Here is a 24,550-nt window from a genome sequence, read left to right as displayed (position 1 = left end):
AGCAGCAGCGGAGTTTCTGGTTAGCTCAGGTGAGTAGACAAAACTTCCACTAGGCTTTTCTTTAGCTGGGAAACAAAGTTACAGAAACTTGATCTTTACAGTTACCCAAACTCTGCAACTCGACTTTGTTGGTTTATCTCGGGGGGGAAATGTGCGTGCATCATAGCAGCTCAAAAACTTAAAAATAAAATAAAATAAACAACAAAAACCACAACACACACACACACACACACGTAGCTGGAGGGGCTAGTTGTTGTCCCCTGGCAGTGAGGTTTAGAGGGGATAGCTGGTCAGTTTGTGGGATTTGATTATTTTTTTTTTAATCTGCTGCTCGAAATACCTGGTAAAATAGGGGCAATCCCGGGCTGGGAATCGGACAGGGGTGGAAGCCTCCGTGACTGGCAGGGCTTCAGTCGGGGTCTTGGTGACCCACAGTTGTTGGGTAAAATAATCGAAAAAAGAGCAGAAGCTTGGAGATACCTTACAAAAAGGTCCCTCAAAGGCAGCAGCGGAGCGCATGGGACTGCGCCGTTTCCCAGGAAGGAGTAGCAGCCTTGTCTGCACCACGGGGGCCCTCCTGCCTGGGGACAGGTTGATCTTGGCTATTTCATTTCCAGCCCCTACGCCTGTTTTCACCCCCGCAGAACCTTGCTTTACTTTCAAGTTTGCTTTCCAGTCTCATAGGCGCCCCGGTTACCCAGCCACTTGCGTGCTAACCTGGCTGCTTGATTCAAGCAGGTTGGTGGGAACAGCGGAGGGGGGAGTAAGGAATTGGGACAACTGGCCGTTGGATGAAAAGCTTATAGGAAAACTCAACACATTCTGCTGTTCGGACAACCCCTTAAGTCTGTAGGAATGACTTTTTTATGATATTTGACCGCAGTCTCGTTTGCTAATCTTTGTTGTGAAATGAATCATTTGTTGCAAGCCCCTGGACTTGGTTGCGGCTCATAGAGCAGAGTAGAACTGATGCATGGGGCGGGGGGTGTGGGGGTGTGGGGTGTGTTTCAGCCCCGGAAACTTTACAGGGAAGAGTTCTGGAGGCATCGTGGTCCAAACAACATTGGACTGCTGGCCAGAAAGTCAGTGGTTCAGACTCACCAAGAAACGTGAGGCAATTTGTTCCCGTTAAAGTTTACAGCCCGCCAAGCGCTCTAGGGAAGTTCCTGAAGTGGGTTTGGGCTTGATTTTTCGCAGGAGCCGATCACCAAAGTCTTTTCTGTCGAAGAGTTACTGGGTAAGTTCAAACTGGGGACCTTCCCGTGGGTTAGTAGGGGGGTGGTTTCACCATTGTGCCACCCTGGCTAAGTCTGCAGACACTGATAATGAACTCTCACCTTCCTCCAGCAGCGCGGATACTTTGGAATTGAATAACACTATTTGTTCTTAGAGTTCCTGGCTGACTAGGGAGAAGCCTAAACACTTGCGTGGTCAGGAATAGGTTAAAAAAGCAGAGAGACTGAAAACTTGGGCGTTTTCAGTTCCTAAATGAAAAGCAGAAAAAGCCCCCTTTGTGATCCCCAAACAGTGTTTCTTTGATTAGCCTTGATTTGAAATCATCTCACCTTCTGACAGCTTGCAATTCAAATACATAACTCCTAAGTACATTCTTGTAAGAAGAGGGCAGGGAGGATTTTTTAAAAAAACAACAGCTTGGGGTTTCGTGTGTGCATGCCTCCCCCCTCCCACCCCTTAAAAAACCTTGTAAAAAGAGTCAGGGAATCTGAATTTTGTATCAGCTCCTGTAACTCTATAACTTCAGAGCAAGTGCCTTCACCTTTCTGGAAAAGAAGTTGGGCAAAGTAATTTCTAAGCACTCTTCCAACGTTAACAGTCGAGTCTATGAAAATCAGACCTAGACTTTAGTAAGGTTGTAAAACAAGACACACAATCCGATCCCCCTTGTTCAGGGAAAGAGGGACAATCAGGTCAACAAGTAGGCAATGGAGAGATGGAAGGGAGAGGAGAGTAAAGAATGATGGGAGAGCCCCCCTGGCAAAATGGCCATGGGCTCAGCTTATAACTAAAAGGTTATAGTTCAAACACACCCAGCACCTCCAGGGGATAGAAATCTGCAGATCTGCTTCTGTAAAGATTATTGCCCAGAAACCCCTAGGGGGCAGTTCTGTTCTATTGCATGAGCTTGATATGAGTAGAAAATGGACTCCGTATTGCCAAACAACAGCAAAGAGAATGGGTTCTCGGCTTTTCCTTTTCAAAGGGTTTTAATTTCCTGCTTCTAAAAATCATTTGAGTTTCCACGAAGGGCAGAAAATGGATTTACCTATTTTCTAGATGCCAAAAAACCAAAAACCAAACCCTCACAGGGAATGCGTGTGCCCTGCGGCACCATTGGGTCTTGTTCTTAATAGGTTTTTAACACCTTAAGGTTAAGAGAATATTCACAGATTTCATTTCCCAGTAAGGTTATAAGGTAGACAAGGAAGCTATCCTATGCTCAATGTCTTTATGGGGAAACTGGGACATGGAGATGATCTTCACACTCTATGGTGGCATTTGGGACATAAGCCTGGATCTTCTGGTCTGTACTCTTTTAAAACAATGACTCTGGACTGATTTTTATTTCTTGATAAACCTCTTCAACAAAGGAATTAAAGGGAATTGTGTAGGTTTTGGGGTCCCCCCTTGTTATATTTAAATATCGCCTTCTCTCTAGACAGACTAAGCACACCTGTATAAGAGGTAGGGGGTCCAATCTAGAGAACCTTGTGGCTCCTTTCAGAGGATTTGCAAAGACACATGTTCTTTAGGGAGCTCTGGTGACTTAAAGGTAAGGAATTGCACTGCCAACACAGAGGTATGAGGTTCGAATCCACCAGCAGGTCCATGGGAGAAAAATGGGTAATCTCCTCCATTGTGATTTTATGCCTCTGAAAACCTGATGGAGGGTCATCTATGAATCAGTTCTGACTCAACAGTACCTAGCAACAACATACGTGCTTCGATAAATGTGTACTCACAGACGTTAACTCGGACTTTGCCTGTATAGACATGGAAAATACTGTTGTGCGACATGTTCATGCTGAATTTGTATTTCTTCTTCTCCGAACTCTATTTCTTACACCACCCCACACTCTGATTAGGGGAGCTTTTCGTGGCCAGGACTGATTTTGCCCCAAGTCCAGAACAAAAGGGAAACTGGGGGAAAGGGAAGGACCATTTTCTCCACAGTCATGCTCCCTTCCCTCACCCCAACCCCAGAAACACCTTACCATTCCCCTCCCACTCTCCCTATAGACTGGATTATCTTTTTAGATAATATTTTTTTTTAAGAGAAAAAGCTCGTTTCAACCCTAAGGCAGACCCACAGGTAAAGGAGCAAGTGATTTTTCTCTAAAGAGTTTGCTTAGATACCCCACGCTTTATAGTCCAGGAAGTAGCAAAGATAAAACCCTCCCTCCCCCAATGTCAGTCTTGTTTTCTACGTGGCAGGCTCCTTCTTCCCTTGGCAATTCCCAACTTTCCCTACTCTGGGCCCCACCCTTTTCCCTTACCCTGGACTACGTGACCTTCCTTATATTTTCTTTGCAGGATCTCAATTCAAATGGTATGGCCCAAGGCAGTGCTATACCCCACCTCTTTGTCAGCCAAAGGCTCTTGCCACAGGCCTGACAATCTACAGGGGTCCTCTTCTTAAAGACCATGTTCCCTTTGTTAGCTAGCCAAAGCCCTAGTTTTTCCTCTCAGTCAGTCTACTGAGGTGCCTAATACATGGATTTTAGCTTAAAGCTTTTCTCTTTCCCCTCCCTGTTGAGTGCAGTGGAACAGCGAGGAAGGATCCTTCATTTCGCCTCTGTGCTGACAAACTCAATTCATAAATCTATGTTTCTGAAAGTTTTCTGAAAGGTGGGCCATTGGACATCCGAAGTTTGTCTTCTCTCATGGCCATGAAAAGAAAGAATTTTTCAGCGCCAGCTATGGCAATAAATTTCAGGCAGAATGCCTCAAAGTTGAGTATTGTGTTTGTTTTGGAGAATTTTCCTCATTCAGAGCTTGTAAATAATGATGTCTTCTTAAAGAATGACCAAAAGAAGCAGTGTGGTTTCGTGTGGTGGAAAGTGTACCAAATCCGGTATTGAAGGGACTCACATTTGATATGTCGCTGCTAGTTTCTAGTTACCTCATTTCTGAACCAATTGTTGTTGTTGTTGTTATTCCTGCCAATATAAAAGGAAGAACATAGATAATATCTACTGAGCACAGCTGCCGTGAAGAGAGCACAAGCTGGAATGTAAAACACACATTTTAGACAATAAATTGTCACATTGTTGTTTGCCTTTGAGTTGATTGCAACTTGCAGTGACCCCGCACATGACAGAACAGAACTGCCCTGTTGGGTTCCTAACACTGTAACCCTTCTGGGAGCAGATTACCAGGTCTTTTTTTTTTCTCCTGTGGAATGGTTTGTGGGTTCAAACTGCAGACCTTTCAATTGGCAGCCAAAGGCTTAACCACATCATTCATCTTCTACAAGAGATCAACATCTGCTTAGCAACTTCCCCAGACAATGATTGTGTGCCTAGCTCTGTGCCAGGCAACTATAGGATAAAGAGAGATGATAGGGGAGCTTACAGTTTAATATTGCATATATGGAGCCCGTCCTACTTATTCAAAATACTTTCCCACTAAATTTTCTCATTAGGTACTACAATGATGTGAGAAGATCAGGGTGGATCCTTCCAGTCTCCTAATGAGAAAATGGAGGCAACAAAGAGGACAAAGTTGCAGAGCAAATGAAACAACAGTTTCTTTATCATTTAATCAGAAATGCAGATGAAGGTGTTTCTGCACATCCAATAGGACAGGGAGGCTACAATTGTATCCTGAAGAAAGTATCACAAAGTTCAAACTGACTGCAGGCTATTCCATATTCACTATGTGCCCCCAAATGCAAGCACCCCCCACCCTGTAAAGGCATTCTATCAAGATTTGACCTATCCACACACCAGCTGTGCATTCTTCCTCTGAAAGAATCTACTTGAATTGTGCTGTTTTGAAAACCAAACCTGTTTTTCTTTTCAGTTGATGTTGTTTCTGCCTGTCGACAGGCTCTCTTTATAACAGGGATTTCCTCTGCAGACTCCTGTCTGCCATTTGACTGAATAGCAAAAGAAACTGCTGGGGGGTGGGGGTAGCAGGACTTCTCAAGAATAAGAGGTGCCCATTTATTCAGTATGGTTAGAGACTAGGAGGTTCTGGAAAACGAAATGTTCTAATTGCCTCAGATTGTACAGGTGATAGTCCCCATCCTATGACAATCTAGCAGTTTGTCTAGGAAAAGCGAGAGGCACAGTAGTGTTTGTTATGTGTTTGAGCTCACAGGAATATGTAGTTCAATTTTAACAAATTCTATCAAGGAGCCTGGGAGAATATTTTGACTCTAGCACTACTTAGTTGAAAATTTCTATGGCTACCAGTCACCCGAACAGGGAACTATGTCAGCACAATGGTTTAATGCTAATCTGGCTACCTGAAGGTTAACGGGTCAAATCTACTAGCTGCTCCATGAGTGGAAGTCCTGGTAATATGTTCCCATAAAGGTTGTAGCCTAGAAAATCATTTGGGGCTGTTCTACTCTTGCACGAGTTATGAGTCGAGGTGGACTTGATGACACTTAACAACCACCACCACCCATGCCTTCAAATACAATTTCAAATTCAAGTGCATTTTAATATTTAAACCATGAGAACAAACTTGAATCTTTGCATTGAAGGCATTTAGATATTTTTCAGTGCCCCACTTTGAAAGCAATTAGTAATAAAGAAGGTTAGGAAAACTGTGGCTGTTCTCCACTCCTTATTTCTTAGATTCCAAGCAAGAGTTAGTTTTTTGCACATATATTGTAGGTTGCTAATAACATTCAGTTAAAACAGTTTATGGTTTTCAAATGTGGAGATTCCTTGAGCAGTAAACATTTCAGTGTAATACTCAAAGTAGCGAAAACGAGCTAGTAGAAAGGTCTGATTAATATCACACTTTATGTGAAATAGTGACTATTAACTCCTTTTACAACTCATATGGACTATCAGTCTTCAAAGTGCTAATTTAGTCTTTTCTTTCTTTTATTAGCTACTTTCATCCATTTTTATAGCAGATACTCTGAATTCTTGTGCCCGAATTTTTATTTCAGCCTTAATGTGATCTTCTCGGACCATAAATATGGGCACATTGCTCCTTAAAATATGTTGTGGAACTTTTTAATAAATAAAATTTTTATTTTATACTGGTTTACTTACAAAGTTCATGTCCATTGTTTTCACACTGGCTCTTTCCCATTTCCTTTACTCACCCCTCCCTCCACCCATCTAACCAAAATATATTTTTTAAAATAGTTGATGCCATGAAAATTCCACCACCCCTCATATTTGTCATTGAATGTCATCTGGAGAATCATTAAAATCATTACAAATCTAGCTTTGTGAATCAAGCAAAAGCATTCAAAATCCTGTTATCACCCCAAAGCCATTTAAAATTAAATTTGCCTTTCAAATTATCCTCAAAAACCCAGTTGTCAAGGGCTTAGTGTAGGGACATAATGATAGACATTGCCTGGAGAGCCACTATATTCTCTGTTTAATGGCATAAACCTCCCCCCTCCTTTTTAAGAAAAGAAAGCAACAGTGTATTGCCATGGAATAAGACTCTATAGTCCACCAAATTAGTGTAATTGAATTTCAGAGTCTGCCTTTTATCGTGGGCAAATGATTATACATTAGATTTTGAAGAAGACAGACTCATACAATCTTTCCATCTTTCCTTGTCTTTGGAGGCCATCTGCTGAGCTCTTCATGGATAATAATAATAATATAATAAAATTTCAAAACTCTTTAAATGAAAGGGGAAGGAGTTGTGTAAAAGTATCTGCTAATTTGAAAGGAACTTCTCCCCTCATACGCAAAGTGTATGGGAGTCCTCACTTCTTTTTGATAAAGGTTTTTTCTCTCCTTCACCTTCACATTTAAAATTGTTTTAGGTATGCCTTCAACTGCCCCCCCCAGCGTAAAGTAGAAAATTGTCTTTTAAATGACAATGACTCACATTTTATGAGCAGTCTTTACATTTTAAAAATCTGTTTCTTCCCCCAGTGAGATTATTAAGGCCTGTATGATCCTATGTGGCAGAAGAAGAGACTAAGACCCCAGAATTGCTTAGGTGACCTTGAACTAATAGAGTTGCAGAGCTTAGACTCTTGTTCTCCCCCAATATTGGTTACTTTTCCTATAAATGCAAAGCTTAAGTATCTACTTCTAGGACTATGTCACTGGGATTGCTACTTTTTGTCATCTTCCAATGTGAATATTCTTTTCCCCTCCATCTTAGGTATAATTCGATACCATGAGTCAGTCAACAAAATTCTTCAAAAACCAGAGGTATCAAGACCTGAAGGAGGTCTGCATTGAAGATGGCCGACTTTTCTGTGACCCAACCTTTCTGCCTGAGAATGACTCTCTTTTTTATAATCGACTGCTTCCTGGAAAGGTGGTGTGGAAACGTCCTCAGGTAACATTTTACCTTCTATCTCCCTCTGGCTCTCCCTCATCATAACTTGGTCTGTTTTGCCAATTCACTTACACACACACTACTGCAGAGAGACTGATTTAGGATATAACCTTAAGCAGAGAAGTTTCATGGAGCTGTGTTCCTAGTTGCACCTTGGGGATCTGTAAATGTTAGTCAATATTTGGCAGGGTGAGTAATTAAAGAACCGCCCCCCCCCCACACACACACAAAAGGATGTAAAAAGAGATCATGCTTGGTTTTTATTGGGTAGATCAAATAGATATTGTAAATTGAAAAGCAACTATGTTCATGTCTCTGTGCTGGGTTACCTATTACAGCAACTACAGGATAATCTCAGTCCAGTGACAGAAAACTCCGTACTTGGTGAGGCCTTGAAAAGAAATGAAATGAACTCCATAGGGACAAAACAATTTTGCATGTGGGAGGAAAACATTTTTTGTACTCTTTGGACAGCATCATCTCTGTCTTCTCATAATTGCCCAAATGGGATCCAAATAAAATTGCAATTTTTTATTTCCCACCAATTAATAGTTACTGCGGTCTGGTGGCTTACTCAGAAGGAGTTGCACTACCAATAGCAGCTCCACAGGAGAAAGATGGGCAGTTTCCTCTGTTACAATTTGCTGTTGTGGTTGTTGTTAGGTACCATCGAGTTGAGTACAACTCACAGCAACCCAATGAACAATATCTGAACCCTGTTTTATCCTGTGCCATTTATTGCCTCTGAAAACCCACCAGAGGGTCAGCTATGGGTCAATTCCAACTCGACTGTACATAGCACCATCTACTTGATTTTCTGTGAAGAGCACAGCCTAAGAAACTCTATAGTGAAGTTCTACTTTATCATATCAGATTTCTATGACTTGGAATCCACTCAGTGGCACATAACAACATTATGGAACTGCCTCCGGCACCACCAACTTTAACTCACCATCTTTACTTTTATTTATTGTGCTGCGTTATTCACAACAACAAAGAGATGGAATCAACTCAAGTGCTCATCAACAAATGAATGCGTAGAAAAACTATGATATATTCACACAATGAAATACTATGCATCTACACTTTCTAGTTGCAGTTTCCACAGCCTGAGCTCCAAAACCGAGTTGAAAACTCCTGCAGTTTATGTAGATTGCCGCCAGGGGGTGTCAAGAGGCTTTGGTCACTTTAAGGCATTTGAGGGCCTCTCAAAAGGCATGCCTTTTTTTATGCCCCCTAAAGAATGATAACTATATTGATCTTAGAGCAATCTTCTCCATCAGAAGGGAGAGTCTTCTTCCGCCTTTCCGCAGCTTCAGTTGTTTACACCCCTGCAGTCATTTTTTTGGGAGACATGAGCAGAATTCACTAACCATGCAGACAGGTAAGACGTTTCTTTCTTTCTGCCATAAATCCATAGAGAGAATAAAGAGAACACTGTCTGGGAGTCACTCTTCGGAATGCATGGTGAAAATAGGGAGTGAATGGGTGACCCTGGAGGACATTGTGCTGAGTGAAATATCTCAGTCACAAAAGGACAAATACTGCATAGTGCCTATATTGTAAAGTGGGACTGACATCGGGGTTGGGGAGAAACCAAGAGGGGATAAATAATGTACATTGCATTGAAACAGATGAGGGAGAGAACTGTTTGGGAGGAATACATTACTGGGTATTATTGTCATGACAAGAGTCCAGAATGAAAGCTGCAGAGTAGAGTGGACTGAGGGGAGGGGCATTGTATAACAATGAAATTTTTTTTCACTTTTCAAAGAGAAAAGTGAACTGGAGGAGGGGTGAGCAGGGAGGAAAGTGTGCAACAATGAATGAATGGAAATCCAAAGTCTCTGTAAACTTTTATTAAAATAAATAAAAATTAAAATTAAGAAAAAGAAAATGGGGGGTGACCACTCAAGAGGTTGATAGGGTAGAAATTGCCAAAAAAGAGGCAAGAAATTGAGGGAGGTTCATTTTTTAGGCCAGATGTGAGCATATTTATAGGCTAGGAAGTCACCAGTAAAGAAGAAATTGAAGACACAGGAGAGAAAGGGAGTGATCGATGAGTGAGACTCAGGATGAGGCGGGAGGAGACCTGGTGGGTGGCAAAATAACAAACCAACATGAAGCCATTCCCCAGATGTGAGCCAAGTTGACAGTACTTCCTGTACTGGCCACTCTTTAAATACATCCTTCCCTTTCTATCTTGGCTCCGTCTTTTGTCCTTTGCCTTCACCTTCCAAATTCTGTGGACAGAATCCTAGATAAATTAGCGGAGGCGGGGGCGGGAAATCTCAACAACTATGGCAATAGTCCATCTTGCCTCTTGAGGCAAGCAAGCAATAGGCTTTCCGTGGTGAGAGAGTGTCAGAGAGAAGGTGAACAGGGATGGAAATAGAAAGGAATTGACATTTATTGCGTGTCTGCCATGGCCAAGATACTGCATTTGTGACATTGTCTGTACATCATTTCATTTCACTGCATCCTTATTTACCATGACATGGCAAAAGAGATATGTTTAAAATTACTTGGGTTGTATTCCTTTTTTCCTAGTTTTAAAAGAAAGGTAGACATTATGATGCCATTTTATTGAATGTGAAACTGGGAATCAGAGAAAAGCTAGAAATTTACATAGTGGCAGACTGCCAACAGCTGGGATTTGAGGCTATGTTTGACTCTAAAGCCCATCTTCTTTTTCATTCTACCATTTTGCCATTTCAGTGACATGGAGTGAGTGGTGTCACATTTTTTTGCTAAAATATGTAGTTTATCTCCAGGGACCCTTCCTCCTTGCGTTTTACACTGTGGTATACATCCATGAATTGACTCACAATTTCATTCTGAGCTTAGTCTTATGAAGCCAAAAGGGAGAGTTTCTCCAGAAATATTTATTGAGCTTCTACTTTATGCCACTCTCTATGCAAGATACAGATCTGTATCAATTGTTGTAACTGAACCACAGCTGACCCTCCAGCAGGTTTTCAGAGGCAGTTAATTGCACAGGAGAAGATATTCCATCCTTCTGCAGAGTAGCTGGTGGCCTCGAACCATGTGCCTTGGGGATTGCAGCCCAGCTTCCTGGCATTAGACCACCATAGTTCCCTTTTGGGGAGGTATTCACATTCGAGTACCTAGTTAGTTGGAGATATTCACATTGAGTTTCCAAAGAGCTCAATAACAAAATGCCAAGTAAAAAGAAGTCCTGTTTTCAATATACAGACAGTAAATTGTCTAGGGTTGTGAAGAAGACAAGATGATTGTGGATTGGAGTGGTAGGAAAGGGAGTCTCTTTGTGGGGAATAGGAGGGGGAAAGCTAAGGTTCTGGACCACAATCTGAGCCTCCTTAACAAGCTGTGGATTCCTTTCCAGCCAGAATGGAGGCCAAGCCTGTGGTCAAGAACCACGTAAAAATTTCTCTGGCCTCCTGCCAAGAAAATTGAGATAGAGTGTGGGCCTCTGAATTGGCTCAGGAAGGCCAGATGAGTTGCTGGCCCCATTTGCCTCATTGGCAGGCCTGAGATCTTGATTTAGAAGAAAGATTACAGACATCTTGTTCCTTAGGATGCCACGTAGGCTCATACTCAACCAGAGATAGTATCTGAAGTCTCCACAATGGAGGAAGCATGATTTAGTTGGTGTTTTCAGTCTCTGCCCTCTTCCATGTTGAAAAGCTTTTGCCTTTATAGGCCTCTGTGCTTGTAAACACTGTTAATACCTAAACAACTTGACTCCTCATTTCACCTCACCTCCACTCCTGGTAACCACCAATCTGCTTGTTGTGGATTTGCCTATGCTGGTCTTTTCTTATAAATGAACTGGATATATATATATATATATATATATATATATATATATATATATATATATATGCTTTTGTCCCTGGCTTCTTTCACTTACGAAAATGTTCTCAGTGGTCACTCAAATTATAGCATGTGTCAGAATCTTTTTATTGATGAATAATAATCCATTAGATGAATATCTAAAATCTTCCCATTGAAAGCAGTTTGGAATTTATGCATAGAGTCTCCAAGCGGAAGTGGGAAGATTCAAGTAGGAAGAAAAAAAAATTACCTTTGGTACCTACATTGAGAATGGAAATTGAGTTTAAGATGAACAATAGTTATTATTCCCAAGCTTCATACGGAATTGTCTATGGAAAGATGAGGAAGGGGAAAAAAAAGGTTTTAGTGATGATCAGATCTTATTGAAAAAAGTAACATTTCCCAACAAACAAAGTGGATTCTCTGAGAGAGGCTGGTCCAACAATGGTTCCTGAGCCTGAAGTCTACCTACTTCATCTGGAGTTGATTCCATTTTATAAGGATAAAGTAATGACTGCTTCACAAAGCTACTTACTGTAGGGCTGTCCTTGATTGTAAATGGCCATATCGACATCTCCCCGGTACCATTAGAATGCATGTGACACTTCTAAAGGGTCTCCACCCTTCTGACTGCTAGTTTTCTAAGCAGGTATGGGAGTGGGCCTAGGGAAAGGGGGTTTGTGGGGATTGTCTTGAAATTCTGTGTTTATTGTCAGGAAATTTCACCTATATGATTTTTTTAAAAGAATAACAAATAGAGATAGAGACGTGGTCAGTGAAAAGGGAGTCACATGGAGTGTCTTCTGCAGGGTTTCAGGTTTTGTAAAGGATATTCTCCCCCCACTCTCTACCCCGTAGTCTTTGGGAAAGGGGGTTTAAGTGAGAACATTGGGAGGGTCCCTCAAAACTCAGTATAGAGAACATACTTCCTAGAAAAAAAAACTGTTTTGTTTGTTTTGCTTTGCTTTGCTTTGCTTTGCTTTGCTTTGCTTTGCTTTGCTTTGCTTTGCTTTGCTTTGCTTTGCTTATAGAAGTCTTTAGCTTGGCTTGGGGGCCAGGGGGATATGGGGACAGGACAGATCATTCCTGGCTTTGCTCTTGGTCCTCAACTTCTTAGTTGTATGTTTCTCTAAGAAATTATTTTTTCTTGACAAACAGCCCAGTTCAAGGATCACTTCAACTGTGCCAACACAGCTGGTAGCCATTAGGGGCTCAGTATCTCTCCTCCCTCCCAAGCCACCCAAATATTTGAATATGTGAGCTGTGACCTCTCTCCCACCCTCACTCCAGCACAGCTCAGGCTGAAATGTCCCATCTGCATCCTGCATCTCAGTTTTTTGAATAGCAACAACAACAAAATGTCTCTAGCCTTGCTTCCTTACCTTCCAACAGGAGAACACCCAGTGTCCAAAACTAGAGAGAAAGGCAGCAAAACATTCATTTTATTGTTTTCAAATTTGTAACCAAAAAGTCTATTCAGCTGTTAGATTTTCATTGACTTGTTACTCTTTACCTCTTTATCTCCTTGGCTGCTTCTTAGTGGATTTTTTGTGGTGTTTTTTTTTTTTAATTCTTTAATTTAGTGGCATCCACTTCCTAAACCACGCACCTCTGGAAACTCTATAAACTTTGAGAAATGATGATAGAGAAAGGCTTCAGGTCTTTTGTTCATAGGGTCACTATGATTCATGCTCCACTCAAAGGCAATCAACAAAAACAACAATTTATTAAAGAGGTAAAAAGAAGCTGAATCATACCAAGAATTTGTCTCCCATCTTTCACATCATGGTGCTGGCTAATGCATAGGAGAGGACTGGTAACTATTTAATGAATAAGTTGGTAACATTAAAACATATTCAGGATCATTAGCCTGGAAGAATATGGAAGTGGACAGATGACTTAAATTCTTCCAGAAAGGTGGAGAGATTCTTATATGAGTGTCATATAAGACACACCAAACGTCAAACACACTGTTCTCAAGTTAATTCAAGCTCATGGTGACCCTCCATTTGATTCCAAAGCTGTAAATCTTAATGGGAAGATAATGCCTTCTTTGACTCCTGTGGAGTGGCTAGTGGGTTAGAGCGGCCTAATTTTCTGTTAGTAGCCTAATCCTTAATCTACTACACTACCAAAGCTATTATATAAAACAGCAGGGAACACTGGCATGGACAACAAAGAGATGGTAGTGCCTCTATCCCTGATATAGTGGCCACTGATATAGACTGAGAGATGTGATATGATATCTTGAGATGTCTTCAGAACTGTATGTGGTTCTGAAGACTAAAACTTTACTTGTGGGTCTCCTACAAGCTAGCTAGGTGACTAGAGACAAGTAATATATTCTTTCTGAGCCTGTCTCTCTATCTCTAAAATGAAGTGGCTGAACCATAATGGCTTCTTAGGTTCTTTCAAACTTTGACATTCTGTGACTAAATTTTATTATGCTTTAAACTCATTATTAAATAGCCATTAAGTATAGGAGTGGTGGAGTAAAATGTGCATAGTCCAGTTTAGAAAAGGAAATGAGGTTTTGCTGAAATGGCTGTTTCCCCTGATTGTGCGTGCACGAGCGCGCGCGCGCGCGCACACACACACACACACACACACACACGTAGTTCAGACCCTGAAACAGGAAGCCCCTCAAGGAGATGGATTGACACAATGACTGCAACAATGCCACAAGTATGGTCGTGCTGGTGAGGATGGCACGGAATCCAGAAGTGGTTTATTTCTGCTGTAAACAATGTCACTGTGAGTTGGAGCTGATTTGATGGGAGAAGGATGGGCAATCTTCTCCTGAGCGATTAACTACCTATGAAAACCCACTGGAGGGTCAGCTATGGGTTGGTTCCGACTCAATGGTACATAACACCAATAATAAATACAGGGAGCTCTGGTGGCCTAGTGGGTTACTAACACAAAGGCATACAGTTTGAATCCTCCAGCTGCTTGATGGGCAATCTCCTCCCGTGGGATTTTACTGCCTCTGAAAACTCACTGAAGGGTCAGCCACGACAACAACAACAAATAAACACACACACACACACACACACACACACACACACACACCCCTACCTCCAGTCTTCATCCACAGGAGGATAATTACCTAGTTCTTGATTGGGATTTTGTTTTGTCTCTCTTTGCTCTTTTATGTTTTAAATAGAAGCTGGCATGCTAGATTGTTGATAAAACCTAGGTCACCACCGTGAAATGAAAACTTTGTGGAAATACAAGACACTGTAATGTAACCTCAACCACTAATAACTCTACACAAGCCAGTGAATAATTCACCGTAATGACCGAAAAGCACACTTCTTCCCATATCAAATGCTCACTCCCACGTTTGAAAATGATGGCATGTGTAATTTTAAGTCCAAAAATCCATTGGATAACTTTCTTTCTTGCTCCCAATAAGTTGGTAACATCCTGACCCTAGAAAGGAAAACTTAAACTCTTAGAAAATGCAAAGAAATGACAAGAAAGAGGAAGAATATCAGGATGTGGCAAACAACTCAATCAATACACCCGATCTATGTTCCATAAATTGAAAAGCAGTCAACCTCCAATCTTTAAAAAATATTTGCAGTCTTCTTCTAATACAAAAAAATACATCTTTTTTTTTTAAAAAAAAAAGACCAGAAAACCAGAGCTGACAACTCACCTAACCATCTCTTTTTGGCAGAAAGATACCTGATTAATCTTCAGTTTGGACTTGTCTCTGCCCAGAATGCCTCTTCCTTTCCAGAGTTATTTTGGCTTTTAAAGAATATATGGAATGCTTCATTCTGTAAACCAGATCCTTTATCAAAGAGAATTATGTTCGTTAAAGAGCATGAGAGAGAGAGAAAGAGAGAGAGAGTTGATAACCAGTAAAATATAGCTGTCTTGGTTTACTAATTTCTGAAAAGAATGTGTGTCTAGCTTTTCTTTCCTTTCAAGACTAGATTTTCATTTCTTCTGAGTAAGCAGAATGTCAAAGCACTAGCCAAAGGCCTCCTCCGTGAGACTTTCTTTATCTACTCAAGACCTCATTGTTATTTCCTGGCTGTAAACTCTGCAAATACCAATAGTCTGAGTCACATAGTCATGTCTTCTGTTAGATGGGGTCTTATATACTGCTATGTTTTAGCTCATGTATGTCTTTGTTAATGCTTCCATGTGCCTCCTTTGTTCAGCTTTGTCCTAATTCTGCTCATCCCTAAAGCTTCAAGTCACTAGCTCTGTGGAACTTTGTATTTTGACTACCTCGCAAATAAATTACTCTACTGTGCTCTTATCACATTTTATGGGAACTATACCCTATAGGTCCCATCCTCCTAACCTTGGTAGAAATGGCACAGTAGCAGAAGACACGTACGAACAAATATCTCTAGTCTCTGCTCAGACCCTCTTGGAATATTTCTTGTAGGAAGAAGGGTGTTTGGTGAAATGCTCTTGTGGGTGGTCACTTAATACTGCTATCATCTATATTCATCCAAAAATGTAAAAAGCCTGGTTATCATTGACACTCCTATTGCTTTTGCTTTATGTTAGAAAAAAATTCCCTACTCGTCTTCCTCGGTAGAGAAAAGCATTAGGCTTCACCTCCCCCAGACCTTGGCTCCTAGATTCCATCATCTTTCAAAGCACAGACACTTCAGAAAACTTTCATCCTGACAAAATAGAATAGTCAGAATGTGCTGTGATAGGCTTTCTGATGTGTAAGATCCAAACCTCAATTAAAACTACATTTAAGGGTTTCCACCAGCACATCTCAGCCTCTCTCATTATACTTCCTATGCTACTTGGACCCAAGCTTCTCCTCTTCCTCAAATTTCTCCTACTACTCCTTCACATAACGCTTTTCCTCCCAATCACTTATATTTTCTTTTATTCCAACTCTTCCAGGCATCTTCCCAACCTCACCTCCGCTGCGAAGCCTATCAAAATGATTAGCCTAGCTCCCGATGATTCTGGGAAAACTCTCTTATCAGACTAATAATCAAGTATTTTATCCACAGGACATCTGTGATGACCCCCGTCTGATTGTGGGCAACATCAGCAACCATCGGCTGACTCAAGGGAGACTGGGACACAAGCCAATTATCTCTGCATTTTCCTGTTTGGCTGTTCAAGCATTGCACTGGACAAAGGTATTCCCATTAGTGTGGATCTCAGTCTCCAACTTCCTGTTTTCTTTAATAACTTTAGGGAAAAGCCTGTTTATACCTTTCTTAGATAGTCTTATTTCCTGGAGGCAGTGGTTTGAACGAGATGACGTTACCATTTTGTTGTGAGACCTTTCACACTGGGAGAAAAATGGAAAGAATTTCCCAGCAAAGACCCATGTCGCTACCTACATTCTACCCACTAACATTTTACTCTTCTTGCTCTGTCACATATACTAGTTGATCTTTTCTTTTTGATAGACTTTCTTTTTGGAAAGTTTACAGGAAATTTGTGCAGATGAGTTCCCATATCCCCCATATCCAGTCCATTCATTGTTTCTGTTATTGGCATCTTACCTCTGTGTAGTCCATTTTTTATAATTGATGAACCAAAATTGTTACATCCTCATCATCCTCATCATCATTATTATTAACTAAAGACTGTAGTTTATATTATGGCTCATTCCTTCTGTTGTACAGCACTACTGGCTTTTACAAGTCCATAATGCCATGTGTCCGCCATTACTATCTCATACAGAAAAGTTTCACAGCCCTGAAAATCTCCCGTGCTCCACTTTCATGGCTCTTTTAATGCCGCATTCAGTTCTTTAACTAAGTATCTCTGCATGGTTCATACTCTGCATTCCTTCTACTTCCTGTAATATAAAGACAGGAGGGGCCAGGAGGTTACTATTGTCTGAACGGCAGAAAAAAAAAACAAACCGAGAATAACGGAAACAGATCTGTGAAAAAGTTTCCAAGAAATTCTTGATAATACAAAAGTCCCCTTGCTGCTGGGGTAGAGTTCAGAAGAATGGAGTGTCAGATTTACGTAGGAAAAGAAAAATTCTTTTTCCTTCAAAAACTCATCTTAGAAGACTAAGGTATAATTGTTATGTGAAAAAAAGGAACCCTAGTGCCATAACATTTTGGCCTGTTAACCAAAAGGTCAGTAGTTTGAAACCCCCAGATACTGTGCAAGAGAAAGATTGAAACAGTTTGTTCTCATTAAGGTTTATATCTTCAGAAGTCCAATGGAGAGTCCTCATGAGTTGGAATTGAATGAACTTTAATGACTTTGGTTTTGTGAAAAGGTGATATAAAAATGAGAATGTCTTAATTTCATTTTATTTTATTCAAGGTTAAATTTTAGAGCACTTGAGACTTAGTTGGGCTTTGTGTTTTGATTGTTCCACTTTGTAAAATGCTTTGCTGAATAGTTCTACTTGCAGTCATGACTATGCTTATCCAGTCCATTTCTCATCATCTGGTTACTCTATTGACTATAGAAACTAACATCTTATTGGCTATCTCTAGCTACCCTCCGTACTCCTGTGTGCATTCAGTTTAGGCATAGTGATAACATCATGAACAAAAAATTTGAATTGTGGAGTTAAACGTTGTGGGCAAAATATCTAGATAGTTCCAAGTCAGATGTAGTTGATATGTTTCCTGTACCACACAGATTTGCCAGGAGTTTATTGTATAAATACCTAAATATGGTTTGGTAAATAACATTTGATGGTATATTCTTTTCTTTTCCAGACAATTCCCAGTTCTAGAGAACAAGACTGGGATCCTCGAAAGCCACGTAACTATGCTGGAATATTTCACTTCCGTTTCTGGCATTTTGGAGAGTGGATTGAGGTGGTCGTTGATGACTTGCTACCCACCATCAATGGAGATCTGATCTACTCCTTTTCCACTTCTATGAATGAGTTTTGGAATGCTCTGTTGGAAAAAGCGTATGCAAAGTAAGGAGCTACATTCATTCATAGAAGCTAATTCTACTCCAACCCAACCACCAAGTATAAGTTATGTAGGCTCTCTGTGTAAGTTGAGGCATCATTTTTGGTCTAGACTTGGCCCTCAGAAATCTGATACAGGAAAAATCAACTGTCCAAAGTTCCAATAAGCTCCTAAATCCTTCTACTTACACCTTCCTGGAGTTAATTGGCAAATCACATGGCCTGATAGACTCAGATTTTCTCTTTGTCTAATAGTCACGGTAGAAAAAAGTTTCTACAGTAGCCTATCCTTGACCAAAGTAGCTCAAGACTAGATATTCTTTGATTGTAATCTCAGTATCTCTCATCCTATACCAAGAGAAAAACCAGCTAGTAAATCATGGAGAGGACCTATTCTAAGTGCTTAGAGACATCAAGTCTTTGACACGTAAGAATACTTTTTGAATGATAATTTTACTTCCCCCTCCCAGGCTGCTTGGCTGTTATGAGGCTATAGATAGCTTGACCATCACTGATATCATCGTGGACTTCACTGGCACATTGGCTGAAACTATTGACATGCATAAGGGCAGATACAGTGAGCTTGTTGAGGAGAAGTACAAGCTGTTCAAAGAACTTTACAAAACATTCACCAAAGGAGGTCTGATCTGCTGCTCCGTTGAGGTTTGTGTTCACCGGAAACAACCAGCTGGGTCAGAGGATACTACACATGTTAGTTAAAAATCATAGCCTTCAACCCATAAGTCCATGAAAAGTCATTATGGAACTCAGAAAGGCAATCCATGAAATGTGCCCTCGTGCAAAGACTGAGGAGCTTTAACTTTTGATCCTTGTGTAGCAATCCTCTCCCAGGAGATGAGCCCACCATCCCCGCTGATGAAAATAGCCCTCTCCCTTGATTCTTCCTGCCCCTAAACCATGGTGATAAATTCTTCAAGTAATGAACCAACCCCACCAAGTTTTGTTTCACTACTATAGGGAGTTTGAATCGGGCTTGTTTTAATGAGGTTTTTGTAGTACACTCTTTTAATTGTTCATTTTACTTCACCTTTTTTTTTATGCCAACTTGGGTGTCAGGATCAAATTTAATTTTCAGCAGCAAAGGTACTTTGAAACTCCATCTCACACACTTTTGGGTACATAGCCAGGAGGGACCAATGCTTGGAGAAGGACATCATGGTTGGAAGGGTGGTGGGACAGCACAGGAGAGGAAGACTCCAGATGAGATGGATTGACACGATAACTGGAACAGTGAGATTAGGTGTGTCGGAGTCAGTGAGATTGGCCCACGATAGGGCAGGCTTTAGGGTTGTTGTACATAAGGTCAGTATGAGTCATAGGTGACTCAACAGCACAATAAGAACAAGGGGAAATTAGCTTCAACTCTCAAAAAGAGTGATCCAGGGACTTTATTTTTCAAATCCTATGTCCTGGTGTGTGTGTGTGTGTAAATATATACTTTACCCCCCTTTGTTCCTAGTGTTCCAATCAGGAGGAACAGGATGTTGAAACTGACTGGGGTCTGCTGAAGGGTCATATCTACACTGTCACTGATGTTCGTAAGATCCGCCTTGGGGAGAGACTTATCGAAGTCTTCGGTACTGAGAAGCTGTACATGATTCGCCTGAGGAACCCCTTGGGAAGGCAGGAATGGAGTGGCCCCTGGAGTGACATGTAAGTGGCATTCCACTTGAACTCCTGTTTTCCCAAAGCCCTGTGATTCTTCTAAGCTCGTGTCTTCAGAACCTAGGAGACTCTCAGTGTTCAGTGACATTAATGTGCTCTTTTCGGGTATCAGATCTTAACCAGAAGTGAGATAAAGTAGGTCCGATTTTCATGCATTCTATTCCATGAAAGTCAATGGCAAGTAGCAAGCTCAACTATTCTTTATTTTCCTCTAGTTCTGAAGAATGGCAGCAACTGACCGTAGCCGATCGCAAGAACCTGGGCCTTGTTATGTCTGACGATGGAGAGTTTTGGTGAGGAGGGGTTTTCTGAGTTGCAGATGTTGAGGTTTCTCCATGGACTTTCAGGGGCAGGTGTTAACTATCATCATTGTTTCTTTCCTGTGCTCCTTCTGTTCAGGATGAGCCTGGAGGACTTCTGCCGCAACTTCCACGAACTGTATGTCTGCCGCAATGTGAACAATTCTCTCTTTGGCCGCCAAGAGATGGAATCAGCCGTGGGATGCTGGACTGTAAACGATGATCCACTGATGAACCGCTCTGGAGGATGCTACAACAACCGTGAAACCTTCTTGCAGAACCCCCAGGTAGGAGTCTTTCCTCCCCCCGCCCCCATCCTTGGATTAGCAGAAAATGAGAAACCAAATCTCATCTTAACTCTCTATATTATTTCACTAAGGGTGATTCCCCCCACCCCAGTGTTGCCATCAGCGCTTCCCTTTGCATCAGTTGCGTTACCAAGATCCTAGGAATTGGCTAGAATGCTGTATACATTGGAGACATTATAGAAACACAGTCATTTCCTCTGGTGGCCTCTCCCACACCAGCCATATTGCCTGATGTGCCTCTTTGACTTCCTTTCACTTCCTTGTACTGATTCCACACTGGAGAGAATGGCTCTGCTCTCTGACACTTTCTCAACTCATCATCACTTCCCTTTACTGTCCAACTATTCTCTTGGATATATATTTACTATATGGATTTTCATTCTCACATTCTCATGCCAGCTGTCTGCTGTGAACCCACCTTTCTGCTCTTCTTTTTCTCCTTTTGACCCAGGCCATTTTTCTCAAGCTTAGAATCAATGCCCCCTCAATAGTTATTGAGAAGAGACAAAGACTCCCCTACACCATAGAGAGAGAGAGATCTTCCCCTAGTGCTGACCTGACAATTCAGATGTCTAACCTCCTAAAATGTGATAGAATAAATGTTTCTTAAAACCATACACTAAGGCTATTTCTGTTATAGCAACACTAAGTAACTAAGACATTAACAGTGGAACTACTTGGTCAGACATCTTAGAGGATACCAACACTGATTTCCTGAGCTCATATTTCCTCCCATATCTTCCACTTTAGTTGTCTCTAAAAAAGAAAGAACTCCTAATACTCCCACCTCACCCTCATAGACAACACTGGGAATGTCTCTGATATCAGGCACATATACCAAGCTTGAGGATATGGCCTTTTTTCGTGTGGTTGATCTTTGGGAGATGATGCTTTTTAAATTTAACTTCCAACAGCACCAGGATTCTCCACATGATGTGGGCAAGTCTCTGGCATGGGCCTGCAGCTCCTCTAAAGTGATGATAGTAGTAGTAGTAGTAGTAGTAGTAGTAGTAGTAGTAGTAGAAGAAGAAGTAAAGCAGCAGTGCTCTGAGAAAGGGGATCCCACCCCTCCACAAGCCATATGTCTGATGTCTGGATTGGCAATAGAAGACTAGCCCAGGGGTATGCTGCATTATCAGTTTGAGTCAAACAAAAATATTTTTTCTCTTTTTCTGGATTCTGGAATATTTTGGAAGACACGTTTTAAGAAGAAAGGAAAATAATAAGAAAATGTGATCATTCCAGAAACTTACTAAAACAAAGCCTACCCTCTTTAGCACTGAAGATCTAGGGATAAAATTGTCCTTCAACACATGTTGAACGCCAATAGGAGAAGAAAGTGTTATGATTTACACTCAGTAAGTTAATGAATTAGCCAAGGCCTCGTTGTGTAGTCAAGAGCAAAGGCTAGAACAAGTCACTCAAATATCTCTGGTTCCCAGTGTCATTTTCTTCCTAGGAATCTAAGCTGACTCACCTAAACTAGAAGTTCTGAGTTTTGGTCACTTCTTTCTCTTAGTATATCTTCACTGTGCCTGAGGACGGGCACAAGATAATCATGTCACTGCAGCAAAAGGACCTTCGCAACTACCGCAGAATTGGAAGACCCGAGAACTACGTCATTGGATTCGAGCTCTTCAAGGTAAGAGGGAGCATCTGGAACAGAGGGAATGATGGGAAACAAAGTAAAAAGTAGCAAGGTTGAGGCTTTCAGGGAATTAAGAAAGATCCAAGAATAAAGGAAACACGGGCTCTTCTACCACACCAACTGACTGAACAAGAAGAAATAGTTCATCCCATCTCATTACCAGGTGGAGATGAACCGCAAATTCCGACTTCACCACCTCTACATCCAAGAGCGTGCTGGGACTTCTACCTATATAGATGCCCGCACTGTGTTCCTGAGCAAGTACCTGAAGAAGGGCAACTATGTGCTTGTCCCAACCATGTTCCAGAATGGCCGCACCAGCGAGTTTCTCCTGAGAATCTTCTGTGAAGTGCCCATCAAACTCAGGTTGGCCGGCCCCAACAGACTCCCATTCTCTGCTTTAGCTCCAGTTCTAATGCCCTTGACTCTCATTCCCCTATGTAGACACTCAATGGAACAATGTCTTCAAGTCAGACTTGTGTGAAGCTGTAGTGATAGAAATATTTCTCTAAGTGGGGTTCTGGGAAATTCCCTAGTGAAAGTCTGAGCTTCTGAGCTTGGAGTTTGCCATGTAAGTGGAGCAGGCTTATCGCCTGAGGCCTTTACTTACAGTTTATCTTCTATTTTCTGGTTGGCTTGGCCTTTTCTTAAACAACTTGCACCCCTCACTGCTCTTCTGTTATGTTGTGAGTGCTGGCTCACCAAAGCTACTTTGTTGCTTCATTGCTTCATCCTGCCTACTCAGACCATTACCTGCTTGTCCTCAAAGCAAGAAGAAAATAATATATATTCATATCTCAGGAGAAAAAGCCTTGGTTAGTCAGCATCTCCTCTTTTCAGCAACATTTTGCTTTGCTGGGTTTATCTCATCAGATAACATATCTTCTTTTTTTATGTTCCAGGGAACTGACCATGGATATGCCCAAAATGTCCTGCTGGAACCTGGCTCGTGGTTACCCAAAAGTGGTTACCCAGATCACTATTCACAGTGCTGAGGGTCTGGAGAAGAAGTATCCCAATGAACGTAAGCATTGATTGCAGGGGACTCTGGGAAAGCAAAACTAAGTTTCATTGCTTATGTATGTCGTTCCAAACCATGGTCTTCCTGCTTGACTGGAAAAGGGAACTTCTATCAATGACACTGTATTAAAAACAAATATTACTTTGTTGCAGCTGTAAACCCTTATTTGGTCATCAAGTGTGGAAAGGAGGAAGTCCGCTCCTCTGTCCAAAATAATACTGTTCATGCTGTTTTTGACATCCAGGCCATTTTCTACAGAAGAACCACTGACATTCCTATTATCATACAGGTAAGAAAGCAAACAGGATCCCCCAGGGTGGCTCATGGTAGCAGATACTAGATTGTCCAAAGTGTATCAAATATGGGTAGGATGTATGTAGAGCAGGGGTTACCCTCAGGTTCCCCGTCCCTTTTGTTTGTTTGGGTATTTTGTACTTACAGACACTTCTCATAAAGCATAGACATGGACATCCTTAATCTCTGCCTTAAAGCTGCTCTTTGCCCTTTCATTGTGAACAGAAGCCCAGACGCTCATGACACATGTATACCTGCCTCGCAAAATCACTTGAGGGGAAACATGAGCCAACTCAGACAACACTCATATTGCTAAGTCAGCATGAAACACTAGCCTGGCAGGGTTCTTCTGACTCAGTGTAGCTGACCAACTATCTTTAACTAAAAATTTCACAGGGTCAAGGATGATCCTGAATTCTGCATCTTTTTTTTTAACTATATCTTTGAGATATAGGTTAAAAGTGGCCCCACTCAAGCAAAAGGTATCAGTGAAAAATCAAAATTGTTTCTTGATTTTTTTTTAAACAGACCTTTTCAAACTTAGCATTGGGTTCTAGAACCAGTAAAGGCCAATCTCACAGAAGGTTGTTCATCTGCATCTCCTTGACTTATGTCATCCTCTTGACAGGTGTGGAACAAAAGGAAGTTCTGTGATCAGTTCTTGGGGCAGGTTACTCTGGATGCTGACCCCAGTGATTGCCGGGAGCTCAAGGCTCTGAACCTGCGTGATAAGGGTGGCCCAACTGCTAAAATCAAGCCAGGTCACCTCAACTTCAAGGTTATTTCCAGCGAGGATCTCACTGAGCTCTGAATTCCCAGTCCTAGAGAATCTTGACAGAGCTTTGACTTCCTGTCAAGCTTATCAAGTCTTATTTCAGATTTATACTCTTTGAAAAAGAAATTTGCAATAATTAACTTTTTCTCTCCTTTTGTTTGTCCCCCATACCTCTCAATCTAAGTAGCATCAGTAGCTACATGACTTATATACCTCCAGCAGCTGAATAAGGGGAGGTGATAGATATAACTGAAGAGTTGATAAGAGCAGATAAAAGATCT

At 41.4% G+C, this 24,550-nt stretch overlaps 1 protein-coding gene across 1 annotated transcript; it reads left to right on the top strand.

Annotated features, from left to right (window-relative positions):
* The first annotated feature begins 7,356 nt into the window (after window positions 1–7,356).
* On the top strand, window positions 7,357–24,305 carry CAPN6 (calpain 6). Its single transcript, XM_006889957.1, has 12 exons — window positions 7,357–7,521; window positions 16,344–16,475; window positions 18,036–18,244; window positions 18,709–18,901; window positions 19,719–19,912; window positions 20,140–20,217; window positions 20,324–20,510; window positions 22,051–22,173; window positions 22,343–22,545; window positions 23,082–23,203; window positions 23,353–23,489; window positions 24,123–24,305. The coding sequence occupies exons 1-12, from the start codon at window positions 7,357–7,359 to the stop codon at window positions 24,303–24,305; spliced, it is 1,926 nt and encodes a 641-aa protein (XP_006890019.1).
* Window positions 24,306–24,550: the final 245 nt, after the last annotated feature.

Source organism: Elephantulus edwardii, unplaced genomic scaffold (genome assembly GCF_000299155.1).
Source record: "Elephantulus edwardii isolate Elephantulus edwardi_28Jun2011 unplaced genomic scaffold, EleEdw1.0 scaffold00083, whole genome shotgun sequence".
In the NCBI taxonomy this organism is placed as follows: domain Eukaryota; kingdom Metazoa; phylum Chordata; class Mammalia; order Macroscelidea; family Macroscelididae; genus Elephantulus; species Elephantulus edwardii.
Note: the sequence above shows the minus strand (reverse complement) of the source record. Positions and strands in the feature narration are given on the sequence as shown.

Bases quoted from the DNA above. Each gene is read 5' to 3' on its own strand.
- CAPN6 (XM_006889957.1), top strand. From the start codon at position 7,357: ATGAGTCAGTCAACAAAATTCTTCAAAAACCAGAGGTATCAAGACCTG. The intron at 19,913-20,139 runs GTAAGTGGCATT...ATTTTCCTCTAG, and splicing joins AGTGGCCCCTGGAGTGACAT to TTCTGAAGAATGGCAGCAAC. The intron at 20,511-22,050 runs GTAGGAGTCTTT...TCTTTCTCTTAG, and splicing joins CCTTCTTGCAGAACCCCCAG to TATATCTTCACTGTGCCTGA.